General features: G+C 45.7%; 1 protein-coding gene across 3 annotated transcripts in view; it reads left to right on the forward strand.

The window, feature by feature from the left end:
* The window catches only part of KLHDC1 (kelch domain containing 1), a 245,909-nt gene that overhangs the window by 209,265 nt on the left and 17,089 nt on the right, over positions 1 to 19,555 (forward strand). For all 3 annotated transcript variants that reach the window (XM_030214325.1, XM_030214326.1, XM_030214327.1), the window contains exon 11: positions 17,671 to 17,755. In XM_030214325.1, coding sequence (XP_030070185.1) covers positions 17,671 to 17,755 — 85 coding nt within the window. The remainder of the gene's footprint in view (positions 1 to 17,670; positions 17,756 to 19,555) is intronic.

Consider the following 19,555-nt stretch of genomic DNA (forward strand, 5'->3'; position numbering starts at 1 on the left):
GAAAGCATAAACATATACATCTGACCTAGACTGGAAGGTCTCAAGGAAAGAAAAATAGTAGATAAATCCTAATTTCTCCATATGTACTGTAGTCATTTATGAGATGAAGAATTGTTCAGAATTGAAATATCAGCTCCTAATAAATTACAAAAACTTAGTTCATGCCATTGTAATAATTGATCACTTATTCACTGTTAAATTTTTGAAAGTATGGTGAGCAACCTTGTACTTTCGAAAAACATTTGGGACCTGATATTCAAAAGGGTATAACCGGATAGAAGAGGCTCCTGATTGGTTAAACAACACTGAACTGGCCATTCCCAGATATTCAGCGGCTCGTAACTAAACAGTGTTGCTGAATATCCCCTCTGACCAACAAAGCACTAAGCAATTAGTGTTGGGGCAGTCTGGGGTTGGAGCCAGCACTTAATTGGTTAGCAGTGATATTCAGTCCACTAACCAGTTAAGTGGATAACTTTTTGCTGTCCTGCTGGTCTAACTTTATCTGCCATGCTAACCATGCATCGGTCTGAGTATTGTCTGGTACGTGGTTAACTTCCAGGATGCTGCAGTAACTCAGATGTTCAATGATAGAGGCCATACATGACTCAGAATAGAATATCCAGTCTTAACCTAGCCTGCAGCTCTGAGCAGCTTACAAGCTGCTTACCACCGCAGGCTGAATATAAGATCCTTGAGTTTCAGAAACATTTACAGCCAATATTCAACCAGCGGCAGTCAGCATTTTTTTTACAAAATGCTTACTGTTACGGCTAGATTAGCCCTGATATTCAGTGCCGGGCCATGTCTGGGCACTTTCACTGTATATCAGGTGCTAAATTGGTGGGGATGGCCGCCGGAGCCTATGTTATGCAGTTATGCAGGCCCAGGCTGAAAATCAGTTAGGACCCAAATAACTATATTTTAACTTTAAAGTCCCTGATCCCCCTCCCTGCCTCCAAACCCCCCTCCTTCCTACCCTCTCCCCTCCCAGCCCACGAGAATCAAAGGCCTCTGAATGAGCCCTCCCACCTCCAACCTCCTCTGAGGTCAAGGTAGGCCCCCCCCCCCAGGCCTCCCTGTATCCTTGGTGGTCCTAGTGGGGGTATTGGGGGTAGGAGCAAAGCACCTGCATAGCTAAGTAGGCATAATTAGGACAACTGTTGAGCTGTCCTAAATTAGCCTGCTTGGCTTTGCGGGTGCCAGCACTGAATATCACTGGCACCCATATAACTGCTGGATTCTCCAAAAAGCCACCCCCTGTACTGCCCCTAACCTGCCCATTTTTTATGGGCAGTCAGGCGATATTCAGTGGCACTGCCCAGTTTAGTGTTGCTGAATATCAGGGGGTGGGCAGCCAAAGGTGATATAAGCGTGCAGGAGCCTCTCCTGCCTACTCAAATCACTTTGAATATTGGCCGGATTTGTGTATATATTTTTCTCCGAGGACAAGCAGGCTGCTTGTTCTCACTGATGGGTGACGTCCACGGCAGCCCCTCCAATCGGAATCCTTACTAGCAAAGTCCTTTGCTAGTCCTCGCGCGCCCGCGCGCACCGCGCATGCGCGGCCGTCTTCCCGCCCGAAACCGGCTCGAGCCGGCCAGTCTTCTTTCGTCCGCACTCGGTACGGCTGTGTTTTTTGCCGTGTCGAGCCCCGGAGAGTCGACCTCGCGCGTCCGTTGTTCAAATCGACGTGTTTTTTCTTCGGAAAAGAGTTAATTTCGTTCGGAAAGTGCTCCGCAAACCCCCTTGGGTTTCGTTTGCCCCTTCCCGTACTTCCAGTCTTTGCCCCGGTAAGTTTTCTTTCGTCGTCGGGGTAGGCCTCTTTTCGGCCTCGGTCGAGATTTTTCTCCCTCAAAGTTTTTGGTGCTCAAATTCGTCATTTCGGATTTTGATTTCGCCGGCGTGATTTTTCCGCCCATGACATCGAAGCCTTCCAGCGGCTTCAAGAAGTGCACCCAGTGCGCCCGGGTAATCTCGCTCACTGATAGACACTCTTCGTGTCTTCAGTGTCTGGGGGCCGAGCACCGTCCTCAGAATTGTAGCCTGTGTTCCCTGTTACAAAGGCGGACTCAGGTAGCGAGATTGGCCCAGTGGAACGTTTTGTTCTCGGGCTCTTCGTCGGCATCGGTACCGGGGTCATCGACTGCATCGACGTCGTCAGCGTCCAGACCTTCATCCTCGGCCGCCAGTGCATCGAGTGCATCGAGGCATCGGCCCTCTGCATCGGCGCCGAGACATCGGATAGCTGCATCGGCGTCGGTGGTACCGGGACCTCGTCTGCTGATGTCGTCGGACGGTGGTGCATCGTCAGGAGTGCAGGTGAGGGCTGTCCATTCCCCTGCTGGTGGCGGTGAGCCTTCGGGTGGATCTCCCCCTACCCTGAGGGCTCCTGCGGTACAGCCCCCCCCGAGATCGACCTCCTTCGACCTCGGCCCCGAGGAAGCGACGGCTGGATTCTACGTCCTCCTCGTCGGTGCCGGGGAGCTCCGGTGACATGCTTCGGAAGAAGTCGAAGAAGCATCGACACCGGTCTCCTCCCCGCGTCGGCACCGAGAGCTCTGGGCCGCCGAGGGAGCCGGCACCCAGCAGGCATCGGCACCGAGAGGACCGCTCACCCTCTGTTCAGGAGGTGTCGATGCGCTCCACTCTGGACAGCCCGGAACAGCCTCCACGCCCGGAACAGGTTCTGACGTCGACGCCTGCATCGGCCTCCATGCCTTTCTCTGCAGCCGCTCTGAACGAGAGCCTCCGGGCCGTTCTCCCAGAGATTCTGGGAGAGCTGTTGCGCCCTACCCCTCCGGTACCGGCGGTGCTTGCGCCTCCGGTACCGTCGAGCGTGGCGCTGGCTGGCCCATCGCCCGGGGTGAGGTCCCCGACGTCGGTACCGCGTGCGGTAACGACTGCGGCCACCTCCCAGGAGGGCTCCCCGACTACGTCGGCGGAGGGAGCTTCGCCGATGCGGGCGAGGGAGTCAACCTCTCGACGCCCCCATCATGGACGTGGCTCCACGGAGTCGAGCCGGGCGAGATTGCAGACACAGGTCCGTGAACTTGTGTCTGACACCGAGGGTGAGGCCTCGTGGGAAGAGGAAGAAGACCCCAGATATTTCTCTGACGAGGAGTCTGAGGGTCTTCCTTCCGACCCCACTCCCTCTCCTGAGAGACAGCTTTCTCCTCCAGAGAGTCTATCTTTTGCTTCCTTTGTCCGGGAGATGTCTACGGCCATCCCCTTCCCGGTGGTTGTGGAGGACGAGCCCAGGGCTGAAATGTTTGAGCTCCTGGACTATCCTTCTCCACCTAAGGAAGCGTCCACTGTTCCCTTGCACCATGTCCTGAAAAAGACATTGCTTGCGAACTGGACCAAGCCACTAAGTAATCCCCACATCCCCAAGAAGATCGAGTCCCAGTACCGGATCCATGGGGACCCAGAGCTGATGCGCACTCAGTTGCCTCACGACTCTGGAGTTGTGGATCTGGCCCTAAAGAAGGCTAAGAGTTCTAGGGAGCATGCTTCGGCGCCCCCGGGCAAAGACTCTAGAACCTTAGACTCCTTTGGGAGGAAGGCCTACCATTCCTCTATGCTCGTGGCCAAAATCCAGTCTTACCAGCTCTACACGAGCATACACATGCGGAACAATGTGCGGCAGTTGGCGGGCTTGGTTGATGCTCTCCCCCCTGAGCAAGCCAAGCCTTTTCAGGAGGTGGTCAGGCAGCTGAAGGCGTGCAGAAAATTCCTGGCCAGAGGGGTGTATGACACCTTTGATGTTGCGTCCAGGGCCGCTGCTCAAGGTGTGGTGATGCGCAGGCTCTCATGGCTGCGTGCCTCCGACCTGGAGAATAGACTCCAGCAGCGGATTGCGGACTCGCCTTGCCGTGCGGATAATATTTTTGGAGAGAAGGTCGAGCAGGTGGTAGAGCATCTCCACCAGCGGGATACCGCATTCGACAAGTTCTCCCACCGGCAGCCTTCAGCATCTACCTCTACAGGTAGAAGATTTTTTGGGGGAAGGAGGACTGTTCCCTACTCTTCTGGCAAGCGTAGGTACAATCCTCCTTCTCGACAGCCTGCGGCCCAGGCTAAGCCCCAGCGCGCTCGCTCTCGTCAGCAGCGTGCGACTCAGCAAGGCCCCGCGGCTCCCCAGCAAAAGCAAGGGGCGAGCTTTTGACTGGCTCCAGCAGAGCATAGCCGACATCCAAGTGTCAGTGCCGGGCGACCTGCCAGTCGGAGGGAGGTTGAAAGCTTTTCACCAAAGGTGGCCTCTCATAACCTCCGATCAGTGGGTTCTGCAAATAGTCCGGCAAGGATACACCCTCAATTTGGCCTCAAATCCTCCAAATTGTCCACCGGGAGCTCAGTCTTACAGCTTCCAACACAAGCAGGTACTTGCAGAGGAACTCTCCGCCCTTCTCAGCGCCAATGCGGTCGAGCCCGTGCCATCCGGGCAAGAAGGGCTGGGATTCTATTCCAGGTACTTCCTTGTGGAAAAGAAAACAGGGGGGATGCGTCCCATCCTAGACCTAAGGGCCCTGAACAAATATCTCATAAAAGAAAAGTTCAGGATGCTTTCCCTGGGCACCCTACTTCCCATGATTCAGGAAAACGATTGGCTATGCTCTCTGGACTTGAAGGATGCCTACACACACATCCCGATACTGCCAGCTCACAGACAGTATCTGCGATTTCAGCTGGGCACACGTCACTTCCAGTACTGTGTGCTACCCTTTGGGCTCGCCTCTGCGCCCAGGGTGTTCACAAAGTGCCTGGCTGTAGTAGCAGCGGCACTTCGCAGGCTGGGGGTGCACGTGTTCCCATATCTCGACGATTGGCTGGTGAAGAACACGTCCGAGGCAGGAGCCCTGCAGTCCATGCAGATGACTATTCGCCTCCTGGAGCTACTGGGGTTTGTAATAAATTACCCAAAGTCCCATCTTCTCCCATCACAGAGACTCGAATTCATAGGAGCTCTGCTGGATTCTCGGACGGCTCGCACCTATCTCCCAGAGGCGAGAGCCAACAACTTGTCCCTCGTCTCGCGGGTGCGAGCGTCCCAGCAGATCACAGCTCGGCAGATGTTGAGATTGCTGGGCCACATGGCCTCCACAGTTCATGTGACTCCCATGGCCCGCCTTCACATGAGATCTGCTCAATGGACCCTAGCTTCTTAGTGGTTTCAGGCTGCCGGGGATCTAGAAGACGTGATCCACCTGTCCACGAGTTTTCTCGAATCCCTGTGTTGGTGGACGATTTGGTCCAATTTGACTCTGGGACGTCCTTTCCAAATTCCTCAGCCACAAAAAGTGCTGACCACGGATGCGTCTCTCCTGGGATGGGGAGCCCATGTCGATGGGCTTCACACTCAAGGAAGCTGGTCCCTCCAGGAACGCGGTCTACAGATCAATCTCCTGGAGTTGCGAGCGATCTGGAACGCTTTGAAGGCTTTCAGAGATCGGCTGTCCCACCAAATTATCCAAATTCAGACAGACAACCAGGTTGCCATGTACTATGTCAACAAGCAGGGGGGCACCGGATCTCGCCCCCTGTGTCAGGAAGCCGTCAGCATGTGGCTCTGGGCTCGCCGTCTCGGCATGGTGCTCCAAGCCACATATCTGGCAGGCGTAAACAACAGTCTGGCCGACAGACTGAGCAGGATTATGCAACCTCACGAGTGGTCGCTCAACTCCAGAGTGGTGAGCCAGATCTTCCAAGCGTGGGGCACCCCCTTGGTGGATCTCTTCGCATCTCGAGCGAACCACAAAGTCCCTCAGTTCTGTTCCAGGCTTCAGGCCCCCGGCAGACTGGCATCGGATGCCTTCCTCCTGGATTGGGGGGAGGGCCTGCTGTATGCTTATCCTCCCATTCCTCTGGTGGGGAAGACTTTGTTGAAACTCAAGCAAGACCGAGGCACCATGATTCTGATTGCTCCTTTTTGGCCGCGTCAGATCTGGTTCCCTCTTCTTCTGGAGTTATCCTCCGAAGAACCGTGGAGATTGGAGTGTTTTCCGACCCTCATCTCGCAGGACGAAGGGGCTCTTCTGCATCCCAGCCTCCGGTCCCTGGCTCTCACGGCCTGGATGTTGAGAGCGTAGACTTTGCCTCTTTGGGTCTGTCAGAGGGTGTCTCCCGCGTCTTGCTTGCTTCCAGGAAAGATTCCACTAAGAGGAGTTACTTCTTTCTGTGGAGGAGGTTTGCCGTCTGGTGTGACAGCAAGGCCCTAGCTCCTCGCTCTTGTCCTACACAGACCCTGCTTGAATACCTTCTACACTTGTCTGAGTCTGGTCTCAAGACCAACTCTGTAAGAGTTCACCTTAGCGCAATCAGTGCATACCATTACCATGTGGAAGGTAAGCCGATCTCAGGACAGCCTTTAGTTGTTCGCTTCATGAGAGGTTTGCTTTTGTCAAGCCCCCTGTCAAGCCTCCTACAGTGTCATGGGATCTCAATGTCGTTCTCACCCAGCTGATGAAACCTCCTTTTGAGCCACTGAATTCCTGCCATCTGAAGTACTTGACCTGGAAGGTCATTTTCTTGGTGGCAGTTACTTCAGCTCGTAGAGTCAGTGAGCTTCAGGCCCTGGTAGCCCAGGCCCCTTACACCAAATTTCATCATAACAGAGTAGTCCTCCGCACTCACCCTAAGTTCTTGCCAAAGGTCGTGTCGGAGTTCCATCTGAACCAGTCAATTGTCTTGCCAACATTTTTTCCCCGTCCTCATTCCTGCCCTGCTGAACGTCAGCTGCACACATTGGACTGCAAGAGAGCATTGGCCTTCTACCTGGAGCGGACACAGCCCAACAGACAGTCCGCCCAATTGTTTGTTTCTTTTGATCCCAATAGGAGGGGAGTGGCTGTGGCGAAACGCACCATATCCAATTGGCTAGCAGATTGCATTTCCTTCACTTACGCCCAGGCTGGGCTGGCTCTTGAGGGTCATGTCACGGCTCATAATGTTAGAGCCATGGCTGCGTCGGTAGCCCACTTGAAGTCAGCCACCATTGAATAAATTTGCAAAGCTGCGACGTGGTCATCTGTCCACACATTCACATCTCATTACTGCCTGCAGCAGGATACCCGACGCGACAGTCGGTTCGGGCAGTCAGTTCTTCAGAACCTGTTTGGGCTTTAGGATCCAACTCCACCCCCCGAGGGCCCTGTTTGTTCTGTTCCAGGCTGCACTCTCAGTTAGTTGGTAAATTTTTTAGGTCAATCTCAGTTATGTCCTCGCCGTTGCGAGGGCCCAATTGACCATGGTTGTTGTTTTGAGTGAGCCTGGGGGCTAGGGATACCCCATCAGTGAGAATAAGCAGCCTGCTTGTCCTCGGAGAAAGCGAATGCTACATACCTGTAGAAGGTATTCTCCGAGGACAGCAGGCTGATTGTTCTCACAAACCCGCCCGCCTCCCCTTTGGAGTTGTGTCTTCCCTTGTATTGTCTTGCTACATACTGGACTGGCCGGCTCGAGCCGGTTTCGGGAGGGAAGACGGCCGCGCATGCGCGGTGCGCGCGGGCGCGCGAGGACTAGCAAAGGACTTTGCTAGTAAGGATTCCGATTGGAGGGGCTGCCGTGGACGTCACCCATCAGTGAGAACAATCAGCCTGCTGTCCTCGGAGAATACCTTCTACAGGTATGTAGCATTCGCTTTCTTATCCTACATTTACAATACTCGGTCCTTTGAAGCAATGTGAATTTAATTTTCCATCATAAATATTTTTGTTCTTTGTATATTTTTAAGGTGGAAAAATATGAGTTGAAGATTTTATATGTAAAAAGAATATTTCTAGGGTCAGTTTTTTTTTCCCCACAGAATTGGTAGCACACATTCCTTTTCATCAGCTACTTTTTATTGAAAATTTTCCATTTCACTGGCTCACAGAAAAACACTGAACTTTTACATAAATATTTGAGAACAGGACCTTAAGTATGTTTAATATGTATTATAGTTAGGATCTATCAAATGTAGTAAGTACAACATGATTTTCATTAATAGAAATAGCATAGAATGTAATGCAGAATTTGCTGTGTTTTAAACAGTAAGGGGTCCTTTTATCAAACTGCGGAAAAAAGGGCTTTGTGCTAGCGGCGGGGGCCATTTTTCCCACGTGCCAGGGCCCTTTTTACCGCAGTGGGTAAAAAGGCCCTAGCACACATGGCCATGTGGTAAGAGAACTCTTACCACAGGGCCATGTGAGAGGGAGCCCATACTGTCACCCATTGAGGTGGCGATAAGGGCTCCCGCGCTAACCCGGCGGTAACCGGGCAGCGCACAACGATGCCCGATTACTGCCGGATTACCACTGCACATGCCATTTCCGAGGTTTTCTTTTTTGCCCGGAAATGGCGCAGGCTTGGGGCAGGACTACCGCTGGTGGCTGCGTTGGGCCGGCGGTAGTCCGAGAAGAGCAAGCGGTAAGCCCACATTGGGCTTTCTGCCGCTCTATAAAAGGGCCCCTAAATAAGAATCTGAATCCTAAATGTGCTAGAAGAGAAAGAATATTAATCTTCTGTTTAAGGTCTGAAAATAGATGACTTTCATAGAGCTGATGTGCTATGTAAATAACTTGCTTTATTAGAATGTTTAGGTTTAGACGATAAGTTAGAGCAGCAGTGAGGGGACATAAGCTGAGTCTATAGAAAACATCAGGTTGCAAGCTAGAATATCAACAAGGTCAAGGCAGGAAAGGCATTCCAGTGTTCTTCGGGGACGAAGTCCAGGCCAGACAGAGACAGAGGCAGATCTATCTCCAGGTACAGGTGAGGAAGAGAAAAGGTGTTATATTCTAGAATATAAGAGGAATAGTAATTATTTACTGAACAGAATGGAGGTTTGCAATGCTTTTCATTGAATCAAACTTTATTTTAAATGGCTATAAACGTACTGAATATAAAAAAACAAACAAACATAATTTAAGCAAAGAAAAAAAAGTCAGTTATGTGGCAGTTTAATTATTTGCAAACTCAGAGAAGAAAGTTGCAGACAACCTGTACAAATATCATACATCAAAGGCACTATGCAGAAGCACACAAAGGTGGTAATACTTAAAAGGTCATCTAAAGTTGGGCGCTGGGATGCTGTGCACTGAGTATGGATTCTATAACAGTAGTTGGGTGTGCAATTGCTGATACAGAACACTCTGCACATCCTCATTTATGCGCCTAACTTTAAGTACAAGCACTTATGCTAGCCAAATGGCTGGTGTAAGCACATGTTCCTAACTGTAGATATCTTCCACCCATGTGCACAACTGCAGACATGTCCTTGATCTTCCTATGCCCCTCCTTTGTCCACACCTTCATTGCAGTAACACATTGTAGAATTTGCGCACACAATTTATAGAAATCCAACTAGGGGCAATTATATGTGTCACTGCTAATTAGTGACAATTAGTGCAAATAAACACCAATTATAGTAGGTTAACAGCTTGTTAGCTAAGTTACACATGCCACTGACACTATTCTATAAATTGTGCCTGCAACTTTGTGTGCTAGTTACAAAGTTGGGCGTGCAACTTTATAGTATTGGGGGGAAATGTGTAATATAATATGAACAAAAATATAGATAGGTCAGACACTTTGAGGGTTAAGCTGAGAAGGCACCTGAGTGCATATGTTCTGTCTCTTCTATAAAGGATAATCATCAAATACCACTTGGATTACCAGTGTTACAACTTTTCAAACCAGACTGTCATGTCAAAATAATCCTTATTGTTTATTCAAACTGAAGATAAGGTATAATCATAGGTCTAAGTTAAACATCTGGATATTTCAAGTGCAAAAATCTTTTTCTTAATCTTTATTGTGTTACCATCAATAGTGAATCATATCGCCAAAACTCTCTGAAAGGTTTCAGCCAAAACTGAAACCGCAATCAAAACTCATCACCTGGTTTTGGCTTAAAACCAAAAACTCAAGTTTTGTTGTGTGAATGTGAACAGTGAAGGCCACTAGGAATTGTCAGGGCTTGCAGTCTGCACCCCTCTGCTAAACCCACCGTATCCAAGTCAGATTATAATCGTCATGTCTGTGGCCGTGACCACCCTCAGACTTACCTTATTTCTGGGGGTCAGCATCTGTGCTGGCTTCTGTCTGTTTCTGTGTTAGTTTTGTCTCTGTCTCTGTGTGCTGATTACCTCACTAGACCTCACCTGTGTGGGCTATGCCTCTCTGGGGAGCCAGCATCTAAGATGGCTTCCGCCTGCTCTGTTCCAGCTTCCAAGATGGCTCCTGTCTGTCCTTCCTATGTGTGTCAAGCCTCTCTCTGGTGTCAGTGTGTTCCCTGCTTCTGTCCTGCTGTAGGTGACATCATCAGTGAGAGCCTTTATAAGGAAGTGCTGTACTGGCATTCAGGGCCTTTGCATTGTGTTATGCCAAAAGGTCATCAGGTTAGTGAGTGTACTGTTGCGCTGCCTCATAGCCTTTCTCTGGGGCTCTTGCCCATCTGCTTTTGTGTCTGTGGACTGCTAGTCCTTCTGTGTGGGCTCCTGCCCCTCTGCTTTTGTGTCTGTGGACTGCTAGTCCTTCTGGTGCTCCACTCTGTGTTTGGAGCCACTGAAGCTTCAGCCTTTGTGTGTTCCCTGTCTGTGGTGGGGAGCTGCTGAAGCTTCAGCCTGTGTTTGATCCCTGTCTGTCTTGGAGCTATTTAGCTGCCAGCCGTTGTTTGTTCCCTGTCAGTGGTTGTTAGCTCCTGAGATTCAGCCATTGCCCTGACCTCTGCTAGTGCCTGATTTATTCTCTGCCTGCTGCCTGTCTCTGACTATTGCCTGAACCCGGACATTCTCTGCTTGCTGCCTGTCTCTGACTATTGCCTGAACGCTGGTATTCTCTGACTACAGCCTGAACCCGGATATTCTCTGCCTGCTGCCTGTCTCTGACTATAGTCTGAACCCTGATACCCTCTGTGTTCTGCCTAGCTTGTACGTATATCCTGAACCCTGCTTCTGCCTAGCTAGTGCATATCCTGAATCCTGCTTCTGCCTAGCTAGTGTCTATCCTGAGTGTATATCCTGAATCCTGCTTCTGCCTAGCTAGGGTATATCCTGAACCCCGTTTCTGCCAAGCTTGTATGTATACCCTAGCCCCTGCTCCTGCCAAGTCTTTATGCACATCCTGCCTGCTCAGTCTGTCTTGTGTTTCTTGCTTAGTGGCTGCGTAGCAGCTTTCAGTTCTAGTCTAGTATCTAGCCTAGCTTCCCTCATGTTTCCCAGAACCAGGGTGGATCCTCTGGATCTTCAGTTCCTGCTTTGTCCTGCAAGTCCTGCCGGCCACCCGCACTTGGGAGCTCAACTCCTGAGGAACGGTGGTCAAGCGCAGGTGAAGCTGTTCCTGTTCTGCCTGTTCTAGTTGCCTGCCTCAGTTACTACTCCAGTCCAGAGTTCCAGTCCTTCTCTTCTGGTATCCAGTTCCAGGGTGGTCTTGCCTGCCTCTGCTGCTCCTCGGCAGTGGTCCAAGGGCTCACGAATTCCGGTTCTGCCTCGAGAACTCGACAATAATTTAAAGAAAGACCATATTTTACCCCAAAACAAAATAGCCTGCACACACATGGACTGCAGCTAATGAAAACTGAAAGTAAAGCCACAGTACTTTTACAGTCGTTGACTTTATACCTCACTCGAAGTGACAGTTGGCTTCGTAACTCCTTAAGAGAGGCTAATCCCTAAGGAGTTTATCATCCCAAATTTACTGACTTAAATTCTTGACAAAATTTTGTATCAAAAGCCTTATAAACTATTTTGCAAAATCATAACGCCATTACTTGCAATTATTGTAGTACAAAAAGAATACAAAGAGTATCCCCCCCCCCCCCCCCGCTATCTTTACAACCCCTGGAGGTCTAGTGGTCTAGTCAGGACAGGAGCTATGCCCCAGTCAAGACACCCATTTTGAGATCAAAGCCAGAACGGGCAGGAGTAACTGGGTATTGCTGTTGTCCCAGCTACACCCTTAGATCACCAGGGATTTTAAAAAAGGACCAGGGGACCTACAGGTGGGGGAGGGGTGAGGTGGCAGTCAGGGGGGTCGAGGAAGGGAGACAAATGAGACAAAGCACAAATTTTTGCTTCCACCAAAAACACATGGTCATTTTTGGATGAAACAGAAAATATGGCCGAAAATTAAAATAACCTTTCAACCAAAACCAGGCAAAAAAAAGGATTTTGGTCTAGTTTTGGTGTCCTAACCAAAATCAAAATTTTATCAGCTTCCACAGATAAATAATCCTGAAATAGTGTGTACCAATGCTCAAAACATGATCGTGTTGGTGCTACTGTGAGAATAACCAATCTTCTGTAAGGGCCTCTTTTACCAACCCACGCTAGTAATTCCTGCACAGCAATGCTGACGAAGCACATTCAAAGTGAATGGGCTTTGTTGGCATTGCCGCGCTGGGATCGCTACCGCAGCTTGGTAAAAGAGGCCCTAAGTAAATTGAAAAGCTATAATATAAATCTGTGAAGAAGGTAAGTAGATTTTTTCACTAATTTTTATATGATTCACTATTGATGATAACACAATAAAGATTAAGAAAAAGCTTTTTGCACTTGAAATATCCAGATGTTGTTTAACTTGGACCTATGATTATACCTTATCTCAGTTCGAATAAACAATGAGGATAATTTTGATATGGCGGTCCCGTTTTAAAAGTTATAACACTGATAAGCCAAGTGGTGTGCAATGATTATGTTTGATAGTACACCTGGGATTTTGACCAATTTTTATTTGGCGTCTTCTATAAAGGAAACTTATGTGCCTACTTATGTGCCTACTCACCTGGAAACTAGGTGTATACATTTACTCCTGCCCTGAGGTAGACACAAATGGCCCAGCTGTTTGCATAGATCTGTGTGTATTTTATAACTGGGACTTCTGTTCTTAGGTATTTATAAATTATAATTTAGGTGTTTATTTTCCAGCTAATTAGGGTTTTTTTGGTGTTTATCATATTTTAATTTTTGTGTATCAGGGGTATGTAATCAGTAAACCAAAAGTCAGAAGCCCTATTAAAAACATATGTACATATCTCGCAGCTCCACCCAATTTCCACTCCCAAGAATATCTATGCATATAGGTGTAATATTATAAAATATGCATTTATAGATATGCTTTTGTATATATGCATGCCAACAAGATAGCACATGCTTATGTACTGCATTCCTTGGAGTGTAGTTGGGTGGATTAGGGTACATTCACGCATTTGCACCGTCTTCAGAGCAGGTGTACATTTTTGTGAGAGCATTTGTGTACTACTGGAGGTCATTGTATAAGCTTATTTAATAAAAGCATACAGGTGCTTATGTTGACTTTATAAAATAGATCACCAACAAAGTCCAAAACAGAGATGAGCACACAAAACCAAAATCACTTCAATGTAACTCATAAATAAGCTAAAAAATTATGAAAAATTTTTTTTTAATGTAAATGGATTAAAGGCCTTATTCTTTAAAGGTTATATTGTCCAAAATTACAAGCATACTCTATGCTCCAAAATAGATTATGCTCCTAATTTAGGAGCATAAATCATGCTCTTAAATTAGCATAAATTTTAGGAGCATAAAATTAGGAGCATAACCTTTATAGAATAAGGCCCTAAACTTCCAAGTTGATATTCAAACTGATTGAACCAACCAGAAATGGCTCCTGGCCAGTTAAATCATGTGTTCAGGGCTAACCAATCATTTTCAGTGGCCCTTTAACCAGTTAATGCTGCTGAAAATGTCTGGTTAGCGCTTGTCTCAAAACCGGCTAACTGCATAAATAGGACCACATAAAAATCAGTCCAATCTTAACCCAAACGGTTAAATGCTGAACATCACATTTAACCTGCTATGCTTTAGCTGGCTCCGCAAACCCAGAAATTCAGTGCCGAAGCCTGGACTTGGTTTGGTGTTGAATTTCCAGTCATAATGCCAGTGGCGGTCACAAAACACTGAGTGCCGCCAGTTGAATATCGACCACTTTGTAATCAAATTGAAAAATAAATTTAGAAAAGTATTGCACTCTGACGCAGACTGGAGCTCGAAACACAATCTTGTTGATGTTGTCAGTCTTTAGCTTGGAATTAGCTTGGAGATATAAATTCAGCATTATCTCAGTCTTTAAGCTAAATATTTTTAAGAAATTGATTAACAAGATTTGGATATAAATTTCTTTTTGGACATTATTTTTGAATTGACAAACATAAATTTAAACTAAGTAAAAATTAGTAACGGAATATATTTACATGAGGCTGTAAGATGATTTTGCAGTTTCAATCCGTTGCCTGTTATGTTGGTCCATTTCCATTTAAAAAAATGCACAATTTTTAAACTTATTTATGAGTTTCATTAGAGGAGATTTTTAGAAGATTGCCTTTATAAGTGCAGTTTTGACATTTCAGAAGGACGCCCTGTTATGAAATCACTTCCTACACTGCATAAAATTATAGGAGGTCTTTTACAAAGCAGCAGTAAGCCCAACGTGGGCTTACCACATGTTAAATCGGAACTAATGCGGCTGATGGTGGTAGTTCTGGGTCGAGCACATGCCATTTCCGGCACTCCGGAAATTTTTTTCTAGTGCAGCAATAACCTAGCAGTTATCGGGCATTGCTGTGCACTGCCTGGTCCTCTGGGTTACTGTGTGAGCACTTACCGCCACCTCAATGGGTGGTGGTAAGTGCTCCCTGCCACTTGGCCACGCAGTAAGAGTTATCTTACCGCGTGGCCATTTTGGAAGGGGGGTACTTTTTACCTGCTGCAGTAAACGGGAAACACAGCTATGTGCTGTACTTTGGTAGTGCATATTTTTATGCAAGCATACCCCTCGTGCAGTGTTATATGGTGCGTGTTTTCTGCATTTCATGCACTAAAAAGTTGTATAAGATTACTGCTTTTTGTTCTTTGTAGTTGTGGTCTGAATTTCACATGAAGGAAGTGCTCTTTTGTAAAGTGGCATCTTGATTTGCACTTCCGCTGAACACAACTTCTTTGTGTGAAATTCAAGGCATAATGAAGATTTCTTTGCCCTCCACATGACTTTCAGAGGTGGATGAGAGAACAGCAACTAACCTACATTTGGGGATCATTTTGAAACATCCTGCATAGATATAAATTACCTGGATAGTTTTAACTTGAAATATTTTCTGTACTTTTCAAATGGAAACTATAGTTTCCCTTTAATAATCAGCATAAAAGGACTGATTTTATGAAAAGATACCTTCAATGCCTACCTAAAGTCTATTTATAAAGGCATCTATGTGCCTTTAAAATAACCACCCAAGAGCAGCCCTGGTTGCACACAAATGTGACACACACATTACACTTGTTCTGAAGTTGATGTGTATGTGCACACTATACATTACAACTCTGCCTGTGTTCCACCCAAACATTGCCCTCTCTCCCGAATGCTTACACAAGGCAGGCATATAAGCACATGCCATCTTATCACCCCACATAGTAACAGCACACATACCATTATCCAATTAATAAAAACCTTTTCCATGTGTAAAACAAGCTTTACACATTGAACAATCTTTATAAAATATCCCTGTAGTGTGCACATTGAACTCACCTATGTATTTTGCACTTGATCTTTAGTGCAGGTAGCTGAAGGGAGAATAGCACCTCTAACTGCCTGAAAGTACATGCAGATTTCACAGCATGTGTACTTTTAGGCAGATTAAATAAAGGTGTCCCTGAGGGTGTTTTTAGGTACATGGGATTTTCAAAAGTGTGTACATTCTTTCATATCCTTGGCTGCCCATACGAATAACAGGTGCAAAGAATATCAGCACTTTGAGCATGTGCACTCTACAGCCACCTACATTGCTCGTCTTTGATAATTATCTACCAAATATGCACAAAGTTTCTGTGTACTTTACAACTACATAGGCTGCTTGAACACTGTCCCCATATAACACATAAAAATATGACATTTGCTGCTGTGGTATATCTGTTTAACTGTCAGTTTATTTCATGGCCAAATCTGCACAGCTACACCTTTTAACTTAAGAGTTAAATAGTCAGCTGTTCTTGAAAAATAAAACTGCCCTATTACCTCAGTGTTCTGATGGCAGACAAACCGTGAATGCTGATACTATGAACATTTTGCTTATGAATGTTACATACTGTAGATAATTATATAATAGTATAGCAAGATGTAATATTGTTTTTTTTTAATGGGGAAGATAAAAACTAAGTAACTCACAAAGCAAATACATTTTCTTTGAAATTCATAACTATACATTGCATTTAAATTAATAGTTATGTGTCATTTAAGAACATAGGGCTAGGTTTACTAAGCGGTGTTATGGGCGCATTAGCATTTTTAACGCGTGTAAATGGTTTACACACCTTAAATTTACAGGCTTGTTAAAAACGCTAAAGCACCTTAGTAAACATACCCCATAGTTATCAATGTAGAATGCTGTTAAGAGGTGTTACTGTCAATCACAGTTATTAGTAACTAGGTCTCATTGCATAAAATGAGATCCCTAGTAAAATACCACAAGTTATCAGTAAAATAACACCTCTTAACAGTAGCCCACATTGATAACTACGCCCCTAAGGCCTTTAATTTAGAAACATATCCAGTAGTGACATTTACATATATACCCCCATGTTTACTACGCCGTGTGGCAATGCCGACACAGCCCATTCAAAGTGAATGGGCTGTGTCAGCATTAGTGCAGGGCAGCTGCTAGCTTGACTTAGTAAACAGGGTGGGTTAGATTGCTTACACATATGAACTGCAATTTTAGAAAGCCACTATTTACACATGGAGATCCACACCATGCAGAGATTTCAAGGGGGTGTGGTTTGGGCGTGAAAAATATCTATATATGTATTTCACATTTTACAAAGAGCGTACATGTTTATAGGAAAAACTTTTCCTGTTAGGTGGTACACCAGCTCACAGGTATACACAGATTTTAAAAAAGTGCTCATTTCAGCCAGGGATAATCCCCTGTTGCTTATTTCTCCCTCTAAAAGTAATAAAAATAAAAATTGAAGGCTCACTACTTAAGTAGTAGCATTTACGTGTCTAGGGGCCCGGTTTACTAGGTCGTGCTGTAGCTGTGCTAGCAGTTTTAGCACACACTAATGCCAGAGACACCCATAGGAATATATGGGTGACTCTAGCATTAGTGCATCTTAGTAAACAGGACCCTAGATTTGTAAAATATGACAGCTACATGTGGAAGTTGTGAAATTGTAGCTTCCATGTAGAAGTGCTCACATTTCCATGCGGAAGCTGCCAAGTTCATATCATTCATTTTTTTTCAACATATCTATTTGTAAAATAGCTGCTCTTGCTGCATTTGCAGCTAGATGAGCACTCCTGTAGGATTTTAGAATGGGCTCTGTATAAGCAGAGCCTTTTCTAAAATACTGCTGGAATTGAGCACATCCTGACTGGAACATCTCAATTCTGATCTCTACATTCTATGTAAAATGGAGCTTCACATTTCCTAAGTAGAATTATTCCTATATATACCTATGTGTATTTGTTGTGTGGATTTTGGGATGACTGGGGCAGGTGAATGGGTGTCAATAAGAACTTAATAAGATTGTAAACTGAAGGAATTTTGAATATTCCCAGAACCTCACTGCAATTTCAGTAGATGAATTGCTCTGCTTTTGTGTATATGACATATAGTTCTTTTTTACATAACTCATTCTCTTTAACATATGTTCACAGGTTGTGGCACACAGCCTGTCTTGGAAAAGAAAGTGAAGTGATGGTCTTTGGTGGAAGCAAAGATGACTTGCTTTCTTTGGATACAGTTAGTAATCGATTCATTTTAATATTATAACAAAAGCAGCAGTTTAGCTTAGTGGCCAGGAAGATGGCTAAGTTGAAAAGATAAGGCATTTGCATTTAATGGGTAATTCTATAACTGTGCGCCACAATTTAGGTGCCCACTTTATGCAGGCAGTGAGCCTGTTCTGTAAGAACACTTATTCACATAAATGTTCTTATAGAATACTAGCATAAGTCAGCACTAATGCACCCACATTTAGATGCACCCACTTAATGTCAGGTCCATGGCACTTAAGCACATAACTTACAGCATTTTATAAATCATGCTTAGAAATGTTAGAGCTGCCCATGCCCCTGTGAGTACCTCCCCTTGCATTTATGCACTAACAGGGCAATTATGTAAATTGACACCAAGAAGTAGGCACCACAATAGGGCATGCCTAGTGCTGATTCTCTAATGACTTCTGGATGCACCTAAGCCATTAAATAATACTAGCACAAAGCTGTGTTAGTGTACCAAAATATAGGCGTGCCCACTTAAAACAGGTCAATGGCTGGTGTAAGTTGACTTACCTAAGTGTGCCATGGCGCGACCATGCTCCACCCATATATACACCCCCTTGCAGTTATTCCCTAAGGGGTCAATATTTAAAGTGATTTAAACGGCCAGGTTGTTTAAATCGTTTGTGCAGGGCTATCCAGGGATATTCAATGGTACTTAATTGGATACTGCCATTGAATATCTCCTCTAGCCGCCTATGTTGAAACTGGCTAGTTTATGGGCGGTCTGGGGCAGAGCAGAAATTTAGTCTGGTAGCGCTATATAAATGCTAATAGTAGTAGTAGTAGCAGCCAGTTAGCAGCAATTTTCAGTCTGTTAACTAAGTAACCACGTAAAGTTAGGACAGCAATGCAGCAAGTTAACTGGGCACCAGTCTGCATATTGGCCAGTGCCTGGTTTAACTTCTGGATCGACACTCAGATATTCAATGCCAGGAGCATTGAATATCTGGGGTTAGTTCAACCTGAGGCTGGAAGCAGCCTGCTAGTTGCTTACCGCCAGGCTAACTATTAGGCCTTAAGTGAAAAGAGAAAAGCTACACTGGCTCCCACTCAAAGAGCGCATCACGTTCAAAATATGCACCCTAGTTCACAAAATCATTCACGGAGATGCCCCAGCCTATATGTCAGACCTGATAGACTTACCACCCAGGAATGCGAAAAAATCATCCCGCACATTCCTTAATCTTCACTTCCCCAACTGTAAAGGTCTAAAATATAAACTAACGCATGCGTCAACCTTTTCCTACCTAAGCACACAATTCTGGAATGCGCTGCCGCGCAACTTAAAAACGATCTATAAATTAATCAACTTTCGCAAACTACTGAAGACCCATCTCTTTAACAAGGCATACCACAAAGATCAACAAATATGAACTCCTATACATATATCCAGAATTGCCTTACAGTATTTACTCGTCAAACTTCTATCATGTTTTATCGTTATCATGTTACTCAAGATCCTTCTGTTATATTAAATGTATATTTTCTTATATATTTCCACTTTACATGATGTATTGTAAGCCACATTGAGCCTGCAAAGAGATGGGAAAATGTGGGATACAAATGCAATAAATAATAATAATAATTTTGGCGTATACTTTACAGAATAGCACCTTATACTTACACACATAAATTCCAATTATTGCCACCAGTAATGTTTGTAAGTGTTAGACTTCTGTAACCATTTGCATATTTGGCACATAACATTGGGCATATTACCTTTTAAGCACTTTGCAAGCTTAAATTATAAAATGACTCT

Source organism: Microcaecilia unicolor, chromosome 9, assembly GCF_901765095.1.
Source record: "Microcaecilia unicolor chromosome 9, aMicUni1.1, whole genome shotgun sequence".
NCBI lineage: Eukaryota > Metazoa > Chordata > Amphibia > Gymnophiona > Siphonopidae > Microcaecilia > Microcaecilia unicolor.